Source organism: Scatophagus argus, chromosome 4 (assembly GCF_020382885.2).
Source record: "Scatophagus argus isolate fScaArg1 chromosome 4, fScaArg1.pri, whole genome shotgun sequence".
In the NCBI taxonomy this organism is placed as follows: domain Eukaryota; kingdom Metazoa; phylum Chordata; class Actinopteri; family Scatophagidae; genus Scatophagus; species Scatophagus argus.
Window position 1 is genome coordinate 6207873 of NC_058496.1, and position 22228 is coordinate 6230100.

Below are 22228 nucleotides of genomic sequence, written 5' to 3' on the forward strand. Positions count from 1 at the left end.
AGCGGAGAAGTGTGACTAAGAACCACGGCAAGAGAACATCTCTGCAGTCCCTCTGAGACACACCAGTCTGAAGGGACAAAGGGTGAAGACGGGGGAGTGGACTGGGGAGAAAATTAGAGAGAAAAGAGGGAAGCAGACAAGGCACGACAGAGTGAAATGAAATGACACAACCATTTAACTTAAGTTGTGGCTTACTCATTTCATATCTATCACTTTTGGATGCCAGCACTAAATTGCTCTTTTGCATAATGTGGCCGCATTAAAGCAGCTGAAGCGATTGAAACTCTCGCATTAAATTTTCTATCTGAATCTCTCTTCAGCCTCGGAAATGAGGCTGAGGAAGAGATTGTTTTGTTTGTGTTTAGCGACGTTAATTGTCTACCAGAACAATTTGGATCATATCTAAAACTGGATGGATATTTTAAATAAAATGGATATTTTGAAACAATGTCGTCAAGCAGGGCTAACACTTCTTGCTGTATTGGTGAAATGTTTGACTGTATGGAGGTTTACAGAAAATGGTTATGTATTCTTACATGTGACATGCTGAAGAATATTAACGGCAGGCAATAAATATTCCATCCACTTGTCGGAGTGCCACTGTAAGCACACCAGTTATTAGCCTGTCTATGCAGTCCCTCAGTGGCTTTAAGTTTAGTCTTAGCAGCTACAGTAGAAATTTCAATTACATACTGACATAATAGTAATAAATTACAGAACTCATGCTAATTCATCAGAAGCTAGTTGGTCGAGCCTATGTGCACAGGTTCATCATACAAATGACAAAAGTACTGGGACAGGACTTTATTATTGAGTTCAGGTGTGGTATGGGGCTGTTTTTCATGAGTTCGGTTCAGCCCATGACTTTCTGTGAAGGGAAATCTTAATGCTTCAGCATACCAAGACATTTTGAACAATGCTAAGCTTCCAACTTTGTGGCAACAGTTTACTGAAGGCCCTTTTCTATTCCAGCATGACTGTGCTCCAGTGCACAAAGCAAAGCTCCATAAAGACATGGTTGGATGAGTTTGGTGTGAAAGAACTTGACTGGCCCACACAGAGTCCTGACCTCAACCCCATCCAACACCTTTGGGATGAACTGGAACGGAGATTATGAGCCAGGACTTTTGGTTCAACATCAGTGTCTGATCTCACAAATGCTGTACTGCATGAATGGGCAAAAACTCACACAAAAACACAGTTTCCACTCCTGTGAAAAGCCTTTGCAGAAGAGTGGAAGCTGTTACAGCTGCAAACGGGGGAACCAACTCGATTCTTGACTCTTTCCCAATACTTTTGTCTATACAGTGTAAGTACTGATATGATTTGATAATATTTTATGAATCTTCAGAGGAATAACAAGAAAGCTGTTTGCAAAAACCAAATACAAAGCCATTTGCTTCTTCAGTGCAGTCAAATCTACAGTACTAGACATTTAACTAAAGAAGACAGGTTATTGTGGTTGCTGGGATGTAAGATTGGCTCAAAAACTGCTGCACTCCAGAAGTTATAATATATAAGCACTGTGGTGTAGTCATTGTTGCAAGGAGATGAAATTCTTTCCAGGAGATAAGAAAACCATTTAGAAGCTGTATCAAATATGCCGAACCATCGCTTAATTTATCAGAACACCTCTGCAAACTGTGTGAAAAGGTGCTCTTCAAGTTAGGATTCAAAGTTTCAGCTTACATGAGGTGATGCTGAAGACAAAAGCCGACAGGTTTTCATTTGCGTATAATACTGAAGACAACATCCATCCATCCATTTTCTATACCGCTTATCCGTCAGGCTCGCGGGGGAGCTGGAGCCTATCCCAGCTGACTACGGGCGAGAGGCGGGGTACACCCTGGACTGGTCGCCAGTCACTTGCAGGGCCAACACACAAAGACAGACAACCACACACTCTCACACTCACACCTAGGGGCAATTTAGAGTAGCCAATTAACCTAATGTGCATTAGGGAGGAGAAAACCCACGCAGGCACAGGGAGAACATGCAAACTCTAGACCGGGATTCGAACCTGGGACTCTCTTGCTATGAAGCGACAGTGCTAACCACTGCACCACCGACAACATCTGATCATTAATTCAATCAAATTTTTGTTCATGGCATTTGTTCGATCACATTTACTTTAAATTTGCTTGGTAGTATTTAAAAACAAATCCTCACTTTTGGTCCACGATGCATTGGTATGGTTTCATGCCCTGGGGGGGGTGGTTGAGGAGTTCACGCAAACACTTCTGTTTGAGTCAGAGAAGAGGATGATCCATCTGCATGTCATGCAGAAGGTGCCTCCCTCTCTTCAGAGTGACACTCTCTCTCTGGAGGCAGGAGATCAGTGCAAGACCCATCTGGTAATACCTGAAGCCCCCAAGTCCCTGTCAGTCCAGTGCTCAGTGGAGAAATCGACACTCTCAAACACACACACACACACACACACACACACACACACAAATCTATAAATGCCAGATTAGCTTTAGTGCTCGCCGATTTAATCTTCTGAGTCAACAGAGCAATGCAGACACGGCTTAGAGTCAGAAGCCACTATAATGAACAGTCACTCATTTCACCCCAAATACTGCAGAGTAAAATGCTGTCTTCGAGCCCAAAGTCTCATTCGCATGCTGTGTGGCTTGACTTTTGATTCATTAATTCAGTCTAAGAAGTTGACAAACAAAATGGAACAAAGTGAAGCAGACTGTAAGAGACTTGAAAATTAAACATTATTCTCACTTTATTCACATTTCTATCTTGAGAAAAGCCCCACCTTACTAAACTAATCATAAACATGCACATATTAGCTTATGTAAGACAAACACAAGCCATCAGGATCCTGCGATTTTGATGAGATAATTTCCCTCTGGCAAAGAGTTTGGATCAGTCTGGTTCAGGTTAGTTGTATCTGAACGCTCCTGGGTGTTTGACGTACCCTGTGCACAGGAGGTTTCCGGGTTGTCCTAAAAATCAGGCCTCTGTGCTCAGCTGTGTGGACGGAATCAGTCAGGTGAAACAGCAGATAGCACAACTAATGGGTCGACCTCCTCCATTTTATCCCTCTGTCTCCGTCTTTAAAATGAGCCCCCGCTGAGAAGGCAGCACACAAACACAAATATACAGCTACAAAAACTGATGTGCACACACACACACACACACACACACACACACACACACACGCTGCATGCCTGCCCGCTATACTGTGTATAAAAACAAAATGCCAAACTCCCCCTGACATAAATTCTGCATTAGCCGTTGAGCACCATCATGTTGCCGTAGCAACAAAGATATAGTGTTATTACCATCTCGCAGGTCGGTGTAATAAAGCTAGACCCACAGCCCAGTGGCCCCGGGGCCCCTGATAATGGCTTTTATGGCAACCATTACTGCCACACCGCTACACCAGGAAACACATAGGAGACCAGGCTTAGCCTCAAAGCTCATGTCTTCAGACAGAAGAGCTTCAAAGCCACAGTTCAAAGAGAGGGTGGAACACAGGTTTCAGATCAACAGATCTCTATTCAGAGATGTCTACATTTACATAAATAAGAATATCTACATTTACATAAAAAGACAGAGCGCTCTATCATATGGTTTACTACTTCTAGGTTTGGCAACAGGGTTAGAGGTCCAGGAGTGAACACGGACTGGATGACAACTTACTGCTTTTTACTCATTAATTTTTGATAATTGTGTCACACTAAAAATACCAGGGCCACAGCATAGTTTAGTGGAGGTAGGACAGCTGACCTCAAATAAAGAGCGTCTACGCTAATGTCAGAGGAAATTCTGACAGTTGTTATAAACCCAATGTTAAATGTAGGGAAGAGTAGCAAGAACAGACTTGTATCAGTAGCTCCATGTTTTGTGTGCATCAATGTATTTTCTCCAAGGCATCCAAAGTAAACAATTCTTGGGAGAAACTCTGAACAGTAACAGTCAGTACCAAAATACATAGGCAAAAAATAAAACCCTAAAGCTCAGATGAGATGAAGGTAGTCTGCAGCCAGCAGAGATCTGACGACGAAGCCTCGTTCATCACGTCTACAGAGAGCAGGAGAAACAGTGAAACAAAGCTATAGATGTTTCTGAAATGAATAAGGGGAAAAGAAAAAGTAATACTTGTCATTTCTTTATGCGCACCAAAAAGCTGTAATCTAATGTGATCTCTCTAATGGAAGGCATGACTGAGCATCTCAGAAACATTTCTGTCTGCGTCTCTCTCTCTCTCTCTCTCCACTCCTGCTCCTCTCCTCCTCTGTCTGAGCGAGGATAAATTAGCAGAAGGAATTCAGAGCAAGGCTGCTTAGAGGAGGGTTTAAAAAAGCTTTGATCAAAACCCATGCCAGTAATCTGACAAATCCATAAGGGGAGCAACTCAAATCATGTCCTTTTGTAAGAGGCTATATATTGCTTTGGTAAGTCAACGTGCCCTGTGTTTATGAATATGAACACGCCGAACACATCTCTAATTAATTCTTTTAGTTATTTAGGAATCTTAGAAGATTAATTACCTTCTGGACACTTTTAATTCGGTGATTTGGTGTCCTCTACACGTTCATGTTTCTCTGTGTGTCTAGAGCTTGCATGTGTATGCGTGTCATGCAAACTGTAGATAAAAAAACCCAGTGAGACACTAGTTTTAATCCCACACTGCGAGTGGAGTGGATTTCATCGAGTCGTTGACTTTGGCACAAAAAAATTCACTTTTGTATCTCTGCCACTCAGATTCAGAGCACTGGCCTGGAGAGCAAGAAGACATCACTGTGATACAATGAAAAACAGCCTCTCAGTGTAATTCATTAGCCCCTCATAGTGTTCTCTTATAGAACTTCAACAAATAATCAGAAAGCCTTTCAGAAAGAAAGGATTACAGAGCTGTCATAATACCTTTCCTTCTCTTAAATCACATGGAGAGGAAAGAGAAAAGGGGGGCATGGGTGAATGGATCTGTAGATTGGAACGATGAAACAGACAGAGAGAAAAAACCTATAAATAAAAGCCCAATTAAATATACAATTTCAATGAGGCTTGATCACATATTTTCTGGCAGCCATACATATGTTTTCATCTGCATGCCATTTTCAAGACCGCGAGGAAAGCGAAGAGACCTTGGTGGTATATGATGTGGTATTTCATCAACGAAAATCTGCCAGCTCCTTTTTTTTGCTGTTTTTAGTAATTCAACCAGACAAAGGCAGACAGTGTAGGCAAACTCACTTACAGTTCAGAAAAACTTGGCAGGCTGCAGCACAGAGAGTCAAATGGAGTCAAACTGCAGTGATGGTGATGAGTGTTTTTAAGGTCAGAATACACCTTCCATCACGCAGGCCATGTTTCCACACAGATAATCACATCACACACACACAGATAATGTCTGCCAGGTCAACTGTGGTCATTACTTCAGCAGAGTAGAGGAATCATTGCCACAGCGACAAAAGTTTGCCATGCGACCTTATCAAACCCTGTCCTCTTTCTTCCCTTTCCCCTCCCTTTTCCTTTTCACGGCCAGAGTTCAGTTTGCCCTTTCTATTCATTCCCCTGCCCAAAAAGTTCACCATCCGCACCATCTCTCTGAATGGTATCTAGTGAGAAGATCTCCTCAGTTAGGCTTGAACAACAAAAAAAAAGGGTTGTGTGTGACAGAGTAGAAGTGCGCCGCTTTCATCTGTAACATCCTTAGACATCTGAAAATCGCCATGCCACACTTCACGCTCCACGCTCGTTCTCCTCCTCTGTCTCACATACACACGCAAACACAATCGCATACAACAATTAAGTTCTTTCAGGCACCCCAAAGATGCTTTGTTTCTTCAGCACGTTTTCTCCCACTACCTAACACCTCCCACTGCGTTCACTGCTTAAGAAAACTCTACATGATACTTCGGTCTGTTTCCAAGCTACTGTTGCTACGGATGTCAGTCAACCCTCCACACACACACACTCTCTCCCACCATCACTGCCATAAAATAACCGGCTTATTTGTACAACCTGTCTGCCACTGAAATGTGTGTTAAGCAGATTAAAATGTTGAGGACTTAGCTGTGTTGGCATGCCAGGCTCAGGTTTGTCATGACTCAGCCCCACCGAAAAGTGAAGTGTAAGTGTCGAGTGTGGCGTGATTGAGAGAGACCAATTACTACTAGGGCTGTGACACTATGGATTTTTCCTTATCCCTGTGAAAAAGCAATGTTCCCCTGCAGTATGGATGTATACCAGCAATCCTCTGGGGTACCCTACACATGTTGTTGCTCAAAGCTGATACAGAAAGCAGAGGTCAAAACACTTCCGCATTAAGGTCTCACTGGGCACCTGGGCTCAAAAGTGTTTGATAAGTTAGCCTACTGCTAAATGCTCTCAAGTGCTGTCCAATAAAAATCATAAAACATGCTTGCAGTAGTCATCTTAATTAATGAAAGTACCCAACACAAAATTATGTCAAAAGTGGAGCTACTGCAAGCGCCCAAAGCTGTAGTTTGGACAAGTGTTTTCATGTGGAGGAACTGAATAATGTCAACTGACCAGCTTCAGCTGCAGCTATGGTCATTACCACAGGGAAGTACAGTCACTATAAGCACTCGTAGTTAAGATCTAACTCCAACTGTTCAAGCCACAGTATGCATCCCACAATCACGCAATTGTCATCACAACTACTTCTTTTACTGCTCTGCAATGAAGGAAAAATAACTTGCTGTCACTCTGGCTTTTTGTTTTGCTGGCTGTGGTTACAGAGTGGCGTGGGACTGATGTGTTCACATGTCCACACATCTGTCTCCTTCTGTCTGTCTCCCACCCACTAGCCTTTCTCCAGATGGCTTGCTCATCTTTCCGCTTCACTTCCCATTGCTACTTAATCTCTCTTTAATTAGTACGAGGTATCTTACTATTTACAAATGTGCTGTGGGTCCAATTCACCCACTGTGTTGGCTGCACAGGAGAGCAGACTGCTGGCTGAGGTGAACGAAACACAGTAGAGAAATGTAAACAAAGGTCCAGAAACTTAGCTGATGCTGCTCCTTTCATGTATGTATATCCGCTAACAGATATCTCTATATGGCATCTAATTAAAGCAAAAGGGGAGAGGCAAGACATTTCACTGTGTTGTACTGGAGATGAATTTTATGAAACTTTGCAGCCACACACACAATGGCGATGGAATTTCATCAAAACCAGTGAGCTTGTGGTGCACTGAAATGCTTCTAATACAGATGTTGTGGCATAAAAGTTACAAATTCTAAAACATGGATGCTTCACAACATCTTGAACCCAGCGGCACAGAAGATCTATGCAATGCTTGGTTTCAAGGCCAGTGTTACCAATTCAGTGTCCGATCAAATGTGATTCTGGAGACCTTCTGAAGTTGGATATTGACCTTTTGAATATAAAATGTTATCACTTCATCATTCTAGCCAATTAGAGGTTTGTTTAAAATGTGCCATAATTATTACATGAATTCTTCAGTTAAATATGTATTTTGTGAGGTCAAAGTGACCTTTGCCCGTTGACTACCGAAACTGCTTCATCTTTGGTTCCAAGTAAAAATATTTACAACATGACCCAACCATCCTTGGATGCTGATCATCAATAGGCTTCTCACTGTGAATAATACTATCTCAATGAAAGTAAGAATGCGGCTAGCAGACCTAGAGGAAAAGGTCAGCAAAAATAAATAAATAAAAAAAAAATGTTGAAGAGAAACAACACAAAGTTTTCCTGAGACAACTATAGTGTTAGCAGGATTCATTCGAACAAATGCCATTACCAGTCCATCTGCACAGTCCATCTTTGTTCACACTTGGTTTTAGCACCACCTTGCAGTGGCTAGCCACACTACCCACGTATGTCAGCAAAACAGCTATTGTTAGTCTATTGTTAGTCTTTCTAATAAACTGATATCTAACACAATTTCATTTTCATGTTAGAAACTGTGTGCTCAATGCTCTCTTAACTCTTAGTCTTTCACAGCGGGAGCCACAAGGGGGCACTACAAGCCCCATGTCAGCATGGCAGCAAAGAATGTGTTAAATTAAGTTGTAAAATGTATTCTCCATGGCCTTCATAGTTTCATAACAAAGGACCATGACCGAGTAGCAAAATGCACGTCTTAACAGCCTTAAGACTCACAAGTACGAATCCAGCTGCTTCACATCAACTTCAGCACAGCACTGACAAAGCAGAGCTACAGGGAGAAGCCTACGGAGGCTCTCAACTGTATTCAGGCAGCAAAAGGAGCCCTGAGGGCCTCTTTTTCATCCTCATATCATACTGTCTTTGCAAAGGGACCAGACTGTCATTTACTACATGTTGCCAAACACACACACACACAATGTGGAGGATGATGAGGCTGCTGGGAGACTCGGTACAGCACCACTCTTTCAGTTTCTGTGCTGATGCAGGTGAGAGACAAGCCATAATTTGCATGAAATTGGACGAAAGTACAGATGCAGATTTACAGGTGCAGATTTACTGGTGAAAGGAAATACAGTAAGTGGAGTAGATAATGGCTGGGAAAGCTTTCTCTTTTCTTCTTTCAGTCTCACTCACGTACTGGATTTTATTCATGGGATGAGGGGAATCATTTACTGTGAGCAGACATGTTCTTTCTCAGTTACTTCAATGTATGTGCATTTAAAAAAGTAAAAGGCAAAAATAAAATAATTAAATTGTGCTTTTACTCAAAGATATACAGCTGACACAAATTACTAATAAATGCAAATTGAATGCTCACAGAGGCAATAGATTTAATAAACTTAGCAGAGTGATGTATCGTCTGATCTGGTTTCAGCTTCATCCCAGACCCCCTGCCAGCCAGAGTGTTACAGGATCTCTGGAACCTTCAGTGCTAAGTATTGGCCAAGTCATATGCAGTCTGGTAATAAATTTTCATTGCTACACTGACTATATACATGTACATAAAAGCAGACAGTCATTCTCAAATTACGTGTTTTGATCAGCACATTAAAGAAATTTCCAAAACTGATTCTTTTTTCTCACTTTTACAAAACAGCTAACATTAAATTTTTCCTGCTCACTGAGAGGCAGAGATCTTTGTTCACACCTCTCTTTCATCCAGACTTGATATCTGTAATGTTCTGTTGTCTGACACACCGCATACTAGAAATATCTTTTCTGTCTGCAGTGAACACAATATTGGACTCACCATGTTGACTGGCTCATTTTAACTCTATCTGTCAATACAGTCTACAGATGTAGACACACACAAAAAAGAAACAACAACAACACAGGAATATGGCTTGACGTTTGTTTCATGTATTAAATTGAGGAACAATACAATCCCCTCATCTTTCTGCACCGGTCTGGTATTTTTCGTCTGCCACTATTTTTAGCATCCTCGCTGGAGCAGACGCTTCAGTGGACGTTTAATTCATATGCTTCATTTACGTAAAACCTTTATTATTCACTGAGTCTGTTTCCATTGCACTTTGTCACATTTTGCTTCTATCAACTTCTTGTCCTCAGACAATTTTTTTTCCTAATTTTGGGTATTTCTATTCAGCTACATAGAAACAGATCAACCAGCCAACGTGGAACAACGTTACATTCTACAACACTTCAACTGGGGAATGCCTTGTGGAAATTTCTTCAGGGCTGCAAGAAACTGCCTGACTTCACCTGTCACTGAACTTTTTGACAGACAGGAAGCAGTATGAGGCTTGAAAAACCTCAGGAATGTGTCCCCTTCCAGCTACAATCACTCTCCACCTGTGAATGCATCTCCAAAGACCCCTCTGTCAGAATTTTCAGATGCCTTGATGATGATCGGCTGCATCTGGGGTTGTATAATTGTAGAAACAGCTGTCTCATTTCTGTATGTTTACTGCTGGTGCTACATGTGAGCACATAACTACTGACAACCAGAGCCGATTTCCTCGCATCAATGAGAATCCTAATAAACCTGATTCTGATTTTGAAAATATATTGCTGTCACGTTCAAATGGCTTAAATCTGAGCTATGCGGTCTGAGAGATCATTTCCTGGCACCCAACAGAGCTCTGTACCTATTATTAGTGTTTTTCAGAACTAATATGGGCCGAGAAGTTGTCAGTTGGCTGATTGTGTTACCAAGCAGTGAAAGAAAAAAGGCCAGATTTCAGAAAGCACTTTTAAGTTTGTGCACTTCTGATCTTTGCTCCAAAAGCATCCCTTTTAAAAACAACACAAATCACTGATCCATGCCTCGTTTCCATAGGAACCGACAAAACGCTTTGCTCCTTTCCGAACTCTGCCTTATGAAGTAATATCACACTTGGGTTCATTGTAATGAGAATCCAATACAAGTATTCACACATTTTCAGTTTTGTTTTCCCCTGAGTGCAGCAGATCTAAAAAGAACAAACTGAATTTTCAATAACAAAACATGTCCTTCCTCTTGCCAAAAAGCAGTGAAAAGTCAGTAGTACTTAATGCCTTATCATGTAAGCATGCATGTATTCTGCGTAAAGCATGAGGTCAGAGGTCAGACAGCTTGTTATATTTGTACTCTAAGTACAGGATATCAACTTTTATCATAAAGCTTTCTGAGTGTTGTTTATTATTAATTCAGACAAAAGTATTGGGAAAGAACTGAGAGTAGAGTCAGAGCTGCTCTTGCAGCTATAACAGCTTCTACTCTTCTGTGAAGGCTTTCCATAAGATTTTGGAGCATTTCTATGGGAATTTTTCCCATTCATGCAGTAGAGCAACAGTGAGGTCAGGCACTGATGTTGTGCACTGGGGCACAGTCATGCTGGAATAGAAAAGGGCCTTCAACAAACTGTTGTCACAAAGTTGGAAGCATAGCATTGTCCACAATGTATTAGTATGCTGAAGCACTAAGATTTCCCTTCACTGGAAGTAAGGGACTGAGCCAAACCCATGAAAAACAGCCCCATCCTAATACTTCTGTCTATACAGTGTATATACACTAATCAGTCACGATATTAAAACCACAGACAGGCGAAATGAATAACATCAATCATATGTTTACATTGCAATGTTCTACGGGAAAACCTTGGGTTCTGGCAATCACATGGATGTTCTCCGAACCCCCTGCCTGCCCAGATCCCATCCTAATCGAGAATCTGCGGGATGCAGGGGAATTAATTAATAGAAGATTCTATGCAGTTAGATCTAACTTTAAGGGCTCTTTTTTTCTTAACATAAAAGAAACTTCAAGAAACACGTAGGGAGCACAGATGAGTCTAATCAGAGCAACTAAAGACCACTGAGGGAAGGGAACAAATGGGCTCTGGGAGCTTTTGAAGTTGTGCTCTGAAGCCAGGGGTGATCGCAGTAGGTAAAATGTCTGTTTTCAAGACTATTGTGGTCCCACGGGGACATGAGATGAGGCTCATTACAGCCAAAAGCATAAGGGTGATGGTGTGAGCTGAAAGGCCCTGACACCACCATCCGATCTCAAATCGCCATATTCTCCATGGGAGAGTACTCATGGCATACTGGTCCACACACAAAAATACACAACCAGCCAATAACACGAAACCCACCAAAACAGACATCACACACTCAATTTAAACAAGAAAAACCTTTTCGTCTGGGGGATTTCTCTGGCTGCACTGAGCAGAAGGCCTCCGTGATCCACAGATGGCTTGAACTGCAGGGCATTTACATGGCAGTGAAGAAAGAAGGACGAAACAAACTCAGACACATGCTTTATCACACACTTGATCTCTACTGACTCTCACAGACAAGAAGTCCAGCAAGCGTGAAGCACCACACCGTAGGTTTGTAAAGAACTAACACTGCAAAACAAATACAAGAGTCGGACGTATTACTGCATTGATTCAAAACCAGATTTAAATCAGCCTTTACCCAGCCAGACTAAAGTTCATGTCCAACTTTGGACAAAATCAATAAGAAAAATCTCAACAAAGAGGTTACATTTTTAAGACCTAAGATTTATGAGATTCCACATTCAAGAAGTATTAAGAATATGGCTTTATGTTTTTCTAACTTCTCATGTGACTCTCATGCCTTTACGTTGTGTGTGTGTATATATATATATATATATATATATCCCAATTTCCAAATTATATCCAAATTAGGGCTCCAAATTCATTACTTTCAGCAGGCTTCAGCCAAGCACTAAAAATGCTGTTCTGGAGCCAGATTTTGCTGAAATTGCACCAATGCGCATTAGAAGACATTACCAGAAACAATTGGTTGGTTGATAATACATTATAATGTTAATAATTATAAAAGTAACCTACTATATAATACATTTTTAAGACCTGTCAAAATCTGTAAGAGATTTTAAGGCCTAACATGCTGATAATTAAAGACTTTTTTTGAGGAGTCAGACACTCATGTTATAAAGTGCCAGTTAAGGTTTCCTGAATGAGCACTGAAGCAAGTGACACCAGCATTCATGAGCCCTACTCCCCCTACAGTCAAAAGAAGAACTGGTAAAGTAAGCTCCACTAGCTCATTTGAAAGGTCACTACATGGATGATACCGATGCCAGAACTGCAGTGCAAAACACAGTCTGCAGCGTTGAGCGAGTGATAACAGCATCTGTGGAGACTGCACTGTGCGTTACTGTCCAGATGTTTTCAATGCAGACATTTCAACGTGTAACAGCAGGATAAACACACATTCGATACAGTTAGTTACTGTAACTGCATGTTGTTAACATGTCCCAGTTTCCAGTCGCTTACTTGCTCAATGGAATGGCTCACCGAGATCTTACGTAGCCGAGTCATAATTATTGTTGTTATCAGTTGCATGTGACAGCATTAATTTGAAGCATTAATGTTCATGGTCAGTTCGCTGACTGACATTTCTGACTCTTCATTTGGCTCTGCGGCGCCAGTAGCATTGAATAAATGGCTCCACACAAAGGGCAGAAGTTTAATCAGGGTGTGTGCCGCATTTCACAGTAATTACTCATCCCTACAAAGTTTCATGTAGCTTCTACCGCCCAAAATCCAACAACTTTAATTCATTTGCAAAAATAAATTTTAAAAATTCAGTCTTAACTCATAGGATACAAGTTTCTCCATCTCATTGTATTATTCGTTTGTCTTGCGGATAACTGTATTTGTTCTGGGATTTATCTGTGGAGAACAGGTTCACACACCTACAGCAGCATACAGACTTCCAGTGTGGATTTAAAGAGACCAACTTTAATCCACAGTACTGAATTATCTTAAAGCTGTTCCCCCTCACTCTCCCTATCTGTCTTGGCCTCTAATTCTCCTCATCTCTCATCCATTCAGCACTATAACGGAGTATTAGATTTTCAAATAGCCTGTGGAGTAATTCTCCATCTCTCATTCACTCTTCTAATTTCTATCCCTCGCTTTCTCAGTCAGTCTGTCACAGACTCACTCAGTAAATAAACACATGATCTGACACACACACACCTGGCCATTATAAATGACTAATGATTCAAAGTGTCTAATTTGAGATTTGAGGGTAGCAGTGGTGTTGTGGTAGTATCACTCAGCGGTTCATATCCAAGCAACACAAATCCCAAAGGAACGAGCTTAGCTTCTCTTTGTGCACACACTTAAAAAAAACGAACGTTGCTAGAGACAGGAGTACACACACACATACACACTTGTTCTGCTTTTCTAAAATATACTGATTCAGTTTTTAAAAATCAACATCTCTTAATATTTACAGAATCTCTAATCACACTGGTGAGAAAACTGGCTGACAGCCAACTACCTCACGGTACGTTTTGCTTAAGAACCACAGTTCCTCAAAGATTTTTTTATTTCAGAATGTGTGTGCAATACAAAATAGACCGGTTACTGGGACACACAACTGAAAAACCAGAAATGGATCCTGTATCTCCAACCGTGCATATTTCTGTCTCCCACACATCTCCCAGCTGAGATATGGCTGCCAAATATCACCCCACAGATTGGCTAAGTGTGATAGTCCACGAGCAGCTAGCAGCCATCTTTAGTTATTCTGACCTTGATCCATGAACATCAGTAAAGTTCTACATTTCAAAAATAGAGTGGGATGGACCCCGGGTCTACATCACTCACAGAAGTTTCATCATCACCACAAAGACTATGGACACGTCCCTCCCACTACTGCCCTGACATATGCTGCCAAAGGGAATACATCAATTTTGAAGCACTACAAGCTTCCCTTTACCTTGAAGCAGGTGCAAGGACGAAGCAAAAAGATGGCAATGGGGTGAAATAACAAAGAGAAGAGGCTAGCGTGACAGAGTCTGAGTGTATGTCTGCAGCCAGTTTCCCAAAGAGTCAAGAGATTCCTCTTTCACATTTCTCTCAATAAAAGTTCTTGACAGCAAATCTTAAAATGTAACTTCACAAATACTATCAGTTGTGCTGTGTCTTCAGGTGACAAGTTTTACATGTGTAGAGTCTCTCCCCAAGATTTTCAGCTGTCTTCAAACTGTTAGACTACTCTACAAATGGGATTTTACACCCTGCACAATAGCATCACTGGCAAAATTAGCTGATGAAAGCCTCCCAGCTGTCTGCTATTTAATTATGTTCCTTAATTAGCCCTCACCAGCAGGTAATGTTTATTTGACTGTAATAATTCTCAAGAATCCAATATTTCTTGATAGTGGCCTCAACTTTGTTCTTACACCACATTTCACAGTGCACTGCTGCCAGTCACTTGATGATGCCGCTGAAGCCAGCCGGCACAAAAAAACGTGCCCCCTCTTTAGTCGAGTACCTTTTGCGAATTCTGTGACGACAGAATCCAAGTTGATCGTCAAGCCTCTCTAAATTCGGCCACACCTGAATGACTCAAACACTACACGCTTTTGATCATAACACAGCTGCGTTTCAAAAGGTGACTAACTCACAAATGGCACACACTTCTCTCTGGTTCATACATCAGGTAGGTTACTTCATAGGTTGAATCACTAGTGCACGTTACAGCTGCACCTTCCTTTTCCCACTTATCAGCTGGGTGCTGAGGGTTTTTGACGAACTGGACCTTTGGTCAATTTACTCATTTGTAGAGGGAGCACAGACATCACAATCAACAACAGCCTTTGGTAGATAACATGTTGTGGCCCGGCAGAAGGTGATGAGAATTGATTACCTAGCATCAGTTCAAAAGTTAGAAAACGAGAACAGCTTTGAATCAAAATTGTAAGCTTGTATGTTTATGTAGTTAAGTTTAAGCTCAACTCCCTCACAGGTAAAGGCGCTACCTTGACAGCAGCCTTTCCTGTCCCACTTCCCTCCCAGCACCCAAGTCATTGATTAATCTTTGGGGGAACACGTAGAGGGGGCCGTGTGTCCTCGAAACATCTTACCGGTGGCTGCTGAGAGTTGAGCACCCCCCTCTTGGTGGACCCCCCCCTGGAGCTGAGCCTCTTCCATGACTCTGAGAAACGCCCCCTGGTGGTGGAACGCCCTGGCCCAGATGTTCCGGACGCAACAGATGAATCATCCCGGGTGGAGAACGGCCGGTCCCTCCGCAACTCCCTCCGCTCAGCCCACTTCTTCTTGGAAGCCATTGTGGTTGAAAATTTGGTCAAAGAGATGGGAGGCTGGGCAGAACTTTGAGTCGAGGAGGCTGTTGTTTGATCAAACTAGTGCCACAGGTGGCATCTTCAATTAATTCTGAACTCTGCTACTGAACTACGCTGATTTGCTCAGTGTCTGTCTCTTCTCTTTCGTCAACTCTTCTTTTTCAACTTCGAAAGATTGTGGACGAGAAATTTTCACCTCCTCACTCCCCGTTTCTTTCACTTTTTCTCTCTTCTGATCTCTTGATCAAAAGGAGCGGGACAGCAGATCCTCACCTGCTCGGCTGCGCTCGCCGGCTCTTCTTTTCTTCCCTGCAGCCTTCCTCTGGGAGGGATGAGAGTCAGGAGAGCAGAGATGGCGAAACAGAAGGTGCTGTCTGCACCCTGTTGCATGTGCTGTTACTGTGGCTCGGCCGTGGATGCCGTTTTCCCTCCTCACAGAGAGAGTGTGAGAGAGAGAGAGAGAGAGAGAGAGAGAGAGAGAGAGAGGGAGAGAAACAGGGAAACAAGGCAAGTGAAAGAGAGGGAGAGAGAGAGAGAGAGAGAGAGGGAGGGAGGACGAGAGGGTGGAGGCAGTTGGAATGTATAATATTCAGATCCGGGTGAAAGGGGGTTTCAAGACAGTGGAAAAATAATAACAAGGAGCTCACAGAGTGGGCAGAAAAATGACAGGAAGGAGCGAGACAGGTTGAGAGAGGAAAACAAAAAAGGTTAGCAGACAAGCAAAACGGAGAGACAAGCAAGAGTCTCTGGAGTGCAGTTCCTGTTGAGCTTTGTGCAGAGCTGCTTTAAGCTGACTGAGAGACACAGAGACAGACACCCTGTTCAGTAAGTCACTCTTTCACTACGAACACTCTGCTTTGAATACCCACAGCTTCTAAACCTGCACCTCCTCCCTCTCCTCTTCCTCTTGCTCCCCGAGCTTTCATTCACAGTCTCACTCGCTTGCTCTTTTCTGTGCGGGTACAAGTCTCTTCTTCTTCTTCTTCTTCCTCCTCCTCCTCCTCTGTCTCGTCTTCTTCTTCTTTGATGTACAAGGTTCATGGTTCACAGTTCACGAGTTAAGCCACCTGAGCCTCAGTTTCTCTGTTGCAATTGAAGAATAAAGAGTGATATCAAATAAAATAGGCAGATGGGGGTCTTCTCTTCTGTTTCAGCCTCCTGATTCTTGTCATCTTCTCCTTTCGCTCTCAACTTCAAAGCCTTCAGCTGTGCTGAAATGCATGTCATGTCTCCATGCTATGGAGTTGTGGAGTTGACACAAGGTGAGTAATTTCTTCAGGTGCAGCTGTGAGATAGAAAAATGCCTGTTATTCAATGCCAATCTAAAATGCTTCTTGCTCTGTTTTGGCCAAAGTAGATGAGAGAAATATTCTGGGACAATAAAACAAGATGAGCGAGACAGAGTGAGAAACAGAGAGAGAGAGAGAGAGAGAGAAAGCAAGACAAATAGCGGCATGGAGACGGGGAGACAAAGTAAGGAGAGGTGACAGTGTCTGAACACCAGGGACATTGTTGTCTTCGCTCCCAGCAACCACTCACCAAATACACGAAGGAGTAGCTCCTGCATGTTTATGTGTATATATATACATAAGTGTGTGTGTGTGTGTGTGAGAGAGAGAGAGAGAGAGAGAGAGAGAGAGAGATTGTATTACTGAGCAAGTGAAAGAGACAGGGAAAGTGAAAAAGCAAGACAGATATTCCCTGAAGGCTGAGGAGGAGGGAGACGAAGAGGCAGGGGAGTAAAAAACACATAATCCCAACTTTTGATCAAACACAGAGCGACACCACAGGGACTTCAAAGTCAGCCCTCACTACTGTACTGAATCACACATACAGGAATTAACCTTTTAGCCATTATAACGTATATGATAAGAATATCAAATGGAGGAGGAAAAGGGCAAAATGTTAAGTGTATTAAGTGCTACACTATAGCCCAAGTTGGAGAATGATGTGAAACGTGAATAAAAGACAAAGCGTTTAAAGTCGTCATCATCTTGGGCTCTGGGAAATTATATTTCTTATAAGTATTTGTCAATAATTAAATATTCAGATTATTAAACAATAAATAATAATGAAATCAGGTGCTTTTTGCATCCCAGGAGGAGGGTGTTGTAAATTGTTAGGACTTAGCACAAACAGTGGTCTGTCCTATGTGCAAGTTTGCTCTGTAGAAGTAATTTTAAAATAGAAATGTACATCCATCCATCCATCCATTTTCTACACCGCTTATCCGTCAGGGTCACGGGGAGCTGGAGCCTAGAAGTGTACATCTTCTTACGAAAGAAAATAGCTCAGCTCCCATGGTGAAAAGGAGCAAAACCAATAATTAATGCTGACATTTGACCGTTCTGATCCTTTTTCATAAGTACATAAATAAAGCAGCAAAACATGTCAACAGTCAATATCATATTCTTAAGTTAAAAATAAATTTAAAAAGAAAATTGACTGTGACGTAAACGTGCGCTAGGAGCAATAAGCTCCCATTATAACTTAGCCACGCACCTGCATAAACCGTTAAACTACGGTATGTAACCTTGTAATGCTACATAATTGTTTTTGCTGAGCTGTAACAACTAATATGAAAAGAAATTTGGGAGACATTTTGGAGACATTTTGGAAAAACAGGTTCATGAAACTCTTTTGCTCCGTGGCTCACCGTCACAGGTGTCTTTAGTATCGTCATTAGCGCGTTTGGCATCGCTAGCTAGCATGCTAATTGTTGCTTTTGGCAAAAGGCTTCGCAGCTCTACCGCAAAATCACACATAACAACAATGAATACTTTGCTTACACATAACAACACAGGAAGTTACTTTATTGTTGACTTTCTCTTACCTGACATGGCTACACGTACACGACTGCGTGTCCTCCCTGAACAGCGCAGTCTGACATGGTGTCAATTGTTGATACGACCACAAGGGGTCGCCAAAGTGTAAAAACAAAATCTAGACTTGCCTTAACTAAAATACGTCATAACCGATATTAACATGAATTTTTGCAGGGTATGTATGAATTGCAGTTGGCTTTCACCTCCGAAAGGTCTAAAACCTCCTTCACTTAAACCTAGATTAACATAACACAAACACACACACTCGTACAATTGCATAGAAGTTTTGACAACTTTCCCGAAGCTTGTGCTTTGATGCTTTTTTTAAAAAAAAAAAAGTTTTATTTATTTATTTATTCAGACAGTGAGATTTTGGTCAAAAAGATTGGGACACCCTGTGATAGGGGAAGAGCTGTAGATTTCACCCAAGGAGCCTTTAGGAAATTTCATATGTGGCGTTTAAAGTTTGGACTTAACGTGTACTCGTTGGCATCTGCTTTCCTGTTGTCTCCTGGCGACACCCCCTTTCTTTAACCTCAAACCCACCCACGCAGGGTCATGTGGTTGCCATGGTTTCCAACCTGAAAAACTTCGATCTTGCATCATCAGTGCTTCATTATAATGTGTAGCTCGTGTCCAATTTCACACCATCACATGCATGAAAACACTCATTCCGCCACAACAGCAACAGAAACACAACCAATGAGCTGCAAAAATATTCATGTTTTTCTGTCTCTTATAAATACTCAAACACACAAAGTGCACAAGGATACCAAACCACATCGCAGGATCAGTCGCTGAGCTCCTGTTTTGCCAGAAATTAGCAGTTGACCACAGTAGCTCACACATAGCACGGAGAGGACTTTGTTTAAAAAACATAAATAAATAAATAAATAAAAAGGATAAGAGGAGATTTTTCTTCAATTTCACCCAGTGTGAAACTGACATGACCCAACATCAAGTATATTAAATAAATATTTAAAACAACACCTACAGAGCTGCTCTCCTGATAAAAAATATGCCCATTAATTCCAGGTCGTTTCATTAAACGAGTGACTTTTTTTGGGGGGGAGAGGAAGTTTTTTAATTGACTGTCTGATTAGCGGAATATTTTTCAGGGGTTGTGTTAAGTGTCAAGTTCCAACTCTAACAAGTGACAGCAAGAAGAAAGAAAAGAGCAAAGGATGCCTCTGAAAAATGACTTGCCATTAGCTAAAGGAATAACAAAATACTTGAGAAAATTGGTTGGTTAGTTTTTAATCTCCAAAACAAATTTAATAGCTGTAAAACTTTCTTAACAAGACATTACTTTCTGATCTTGTTACTGATGAAGTGCATCTATTTCCCAAAACCACCAAAAAATAAATAAATAAACTGAAGTGCTGTATATCACCGAAACCACAGAGAAAACCACATTAGAGGAACTTCTGCTCGTGTTTCAACCATATTTAAAAACACAAATTGAGCTTGAAACTACTCAGCTGCTGCTGAAAAACAGTTTCTCCAACTTTCATCCATCAGAGCTTTGGTTTTTGTCTAAACCTGAGCTTTGAAATCATTGCTGCATCAGCCACAAAGAAGCCACTTTTCTGATATTCTGGACAGAATCCGACTTTGACAGAACATGAGAACGAGAGATGAGAACGAGAATGAGAAATCTTTGCGCTCCAGGATGTAACCAAAGTCTGGCTTTAATGTGAAATGAAGAAAATGACTGAAATGTTTTCAGACCATAAATCATTAAAAGTTTCTAAATGCTCTTTATAGAATTTGTAGTTATGTTTTTTTTTTTTTACTTTAGCATCTCATGGACCTCAATGTGGGCTCGCATCACAATGTTGGTAACATGACTAAGCATCCTTCTGAAATTAGTAAGCAGCAATAAAAGCAGTTGTTCAAACAGCTTTGCATATGAGCTTTAAAAGTCGTCAGATCATAATCAGCTCATTGTGTGCAGAATTAATGCAAATACTAACATACAGTCAATACATGCACATTTATTAAGTCATCCACTTTTTTTGTGATCCATTAGGGTTGAAGATTCTGAACAGGAAGTGTGTTTCCTACCTTAATCTCCGTGCACAGCGGCGTCAGAACTCTTCTGGTGTGAGATTTCCTCGTCATTTTCCTTTGAAGGACAAAATCGAAGGGAGAGTCAGAGAGACAGAAAAAGAAAATGTGGTGCACTTCACAATGTTACAAATGGGTGAATGAGGTCAAATTAACTACCTTATCTCTGTGCAACTACTTTAAGATTGTCTGATACATTCAGTTCTTAGATTTTCTTATGCGGCATTTCTGACATAATAGTAGTGTAGTAACTTTTAAACTTGCTGTTTTCCGACACTGGTACTATTTTTTATGCCAAACTGAAATCGATTAGTGCCGTCATATGTGCTTCTCTTACAAAGGATCTGTTTATTCTACAGCCGCCATACTGTAAGCATGATGCAATATGTTGAAAACATGCACAGTGAGTGTGGTTACTCAGACTCCTCTTGGCAGCTGGATGAACACTGAGCTGACGCATTCCCTCCTTCATAAAGGGAGCTCCTTTATTGCTCTTTCAGTCTGTTGCCTTTCTCAAAGTGATCTAATCACAGTTGTTCTATATTGATTGCATTAATTATTGTTATGTTTTATAAAAGATCGTGAAAGTTCAGACCATATGAAAATAGAAACTGTTGTGTACAATGTCTTCCAGGCTACAGTAAAGTCCTGTTTTGTTGGTCTGCAGCAGGATTTTAGAACCAGATGAATTCTCATCCTGAACTTTCCTCCAGTGTTTTTCATTTTTATCAAACTGCACTGACTGAAACAAAAGGAATTGACATGAGAATTAGCTTTCAGGATGTTATTGGTTCAGGTATTCCAATCTGAGGTAGCTGAAAGTGCTACGAAGAAACACTGAATTACTGTCCCTAATTGCCAAGAAAGATAACACCAGGAGGTAAACTGCAGAATGTGGATTTAAGAGTCATACTGGCAAAGGTTTTTATTGTTATTAGATCTTTATTTAAAAAGGAGTCAAGTCTGATTGATTAAAAATCTCTTTTTTCAATAAAGTCTCGGCCAAGACAGGCAGCAGATCAGCTGCAGACATAACAGAAACACAAAGCAATTAAAGTGAAGACAGGAACGAATAACAGAGTCATAAAATAAAAACATCGACAGAAACATCCATCCACATTTAAAACATCCACAGCCAGCTATCCCTTTGAATGCGTCCAGTGAGACCAGTTCAGACAGATTCATACCAGATTCCAAGCAGAGAGAGCAGCAAACAGATTTTAGGGACAGTTAACAGAAGTAAGTCCTGGGATAAAAATATTGTAAAAAAATGAATTAATATCTATCTTTTCTAGTATGATCTCTCATCAGATTTTTTCTAATATGATTCTCATTCATTTCTTTGGTGCCTATGATCCTGATTTCTGCTGCTATAAGACTCTATTCTCATCTTTATGCTGACCACATACATACATACTGGGAGCACAGTGGGGAATATCCTGATTTACTACTACAAATATCACTGTGTTACTGTACACAAAAGAGAGATGAGATGAATTAATATGCTGACTTGTGATTTGAAACTGAGCCCCCACTGTCCAGTGAGTGAGACTAAACCTTTGAGAAATCCAGCGGCTCCATACAGAATACGAAATAATCAATCGTCTTAATGGCAGGAGGCAGGTGTGACACACTGCAGCACAGCTTCGGCTCTCACCTGTCACTTCTGACCATCAGCTTCTCCCACTTCATTACAGCCGTCCCTCTGACTTCACTTTCTCCACCTACTCCTGCAGTGGTTCCCATCCGTCCATCCATCCATCCATCCATCCATCCGTCCATCCATCCGTCCATCCATCCATTGTATTTTTATTCATTCTGCTCTGAGTGCTATACTCAC

The 22228-nt window shown here is 41.4% G+C and overlaps 1 protein-coding gene across 6 annotated transcripts in view; it reads right to left on the minus strand.

The window, feature by feature from the left end:
• trpm3 (transient receptor potential cation channel, subfamily M, member 3) overlaps positions 1 to 18465 on the minus strand; it is a 130275-nt gene extending 111810 nt beyond the window's left edge. For all 6 annotated transcript variants that reach the window (XM_046387109.1, XM_046387108.1, XM_046387107.1 and 3 more), the window contains exons 1-2: positions 18327 to 18465; positions 15275 to 16778 (exon numbers count right to left, since the gene is read on the minus strand). In XM_046387109.1, the coding sequence (XP_046243065.1) occupies positions 15275 to 15478 (204 nt within the window). In that variant the 5' untranslated portion in view covers positions 15479 to 16778; positions 18327 to 18465. The remainder of the gene's footprint in view (positions 1 to 15274; positions 16779 to 18326) is intronic.
• Between the last annotated feature and the right edge of the window lie 3763 nt (positions 18466 to 22228).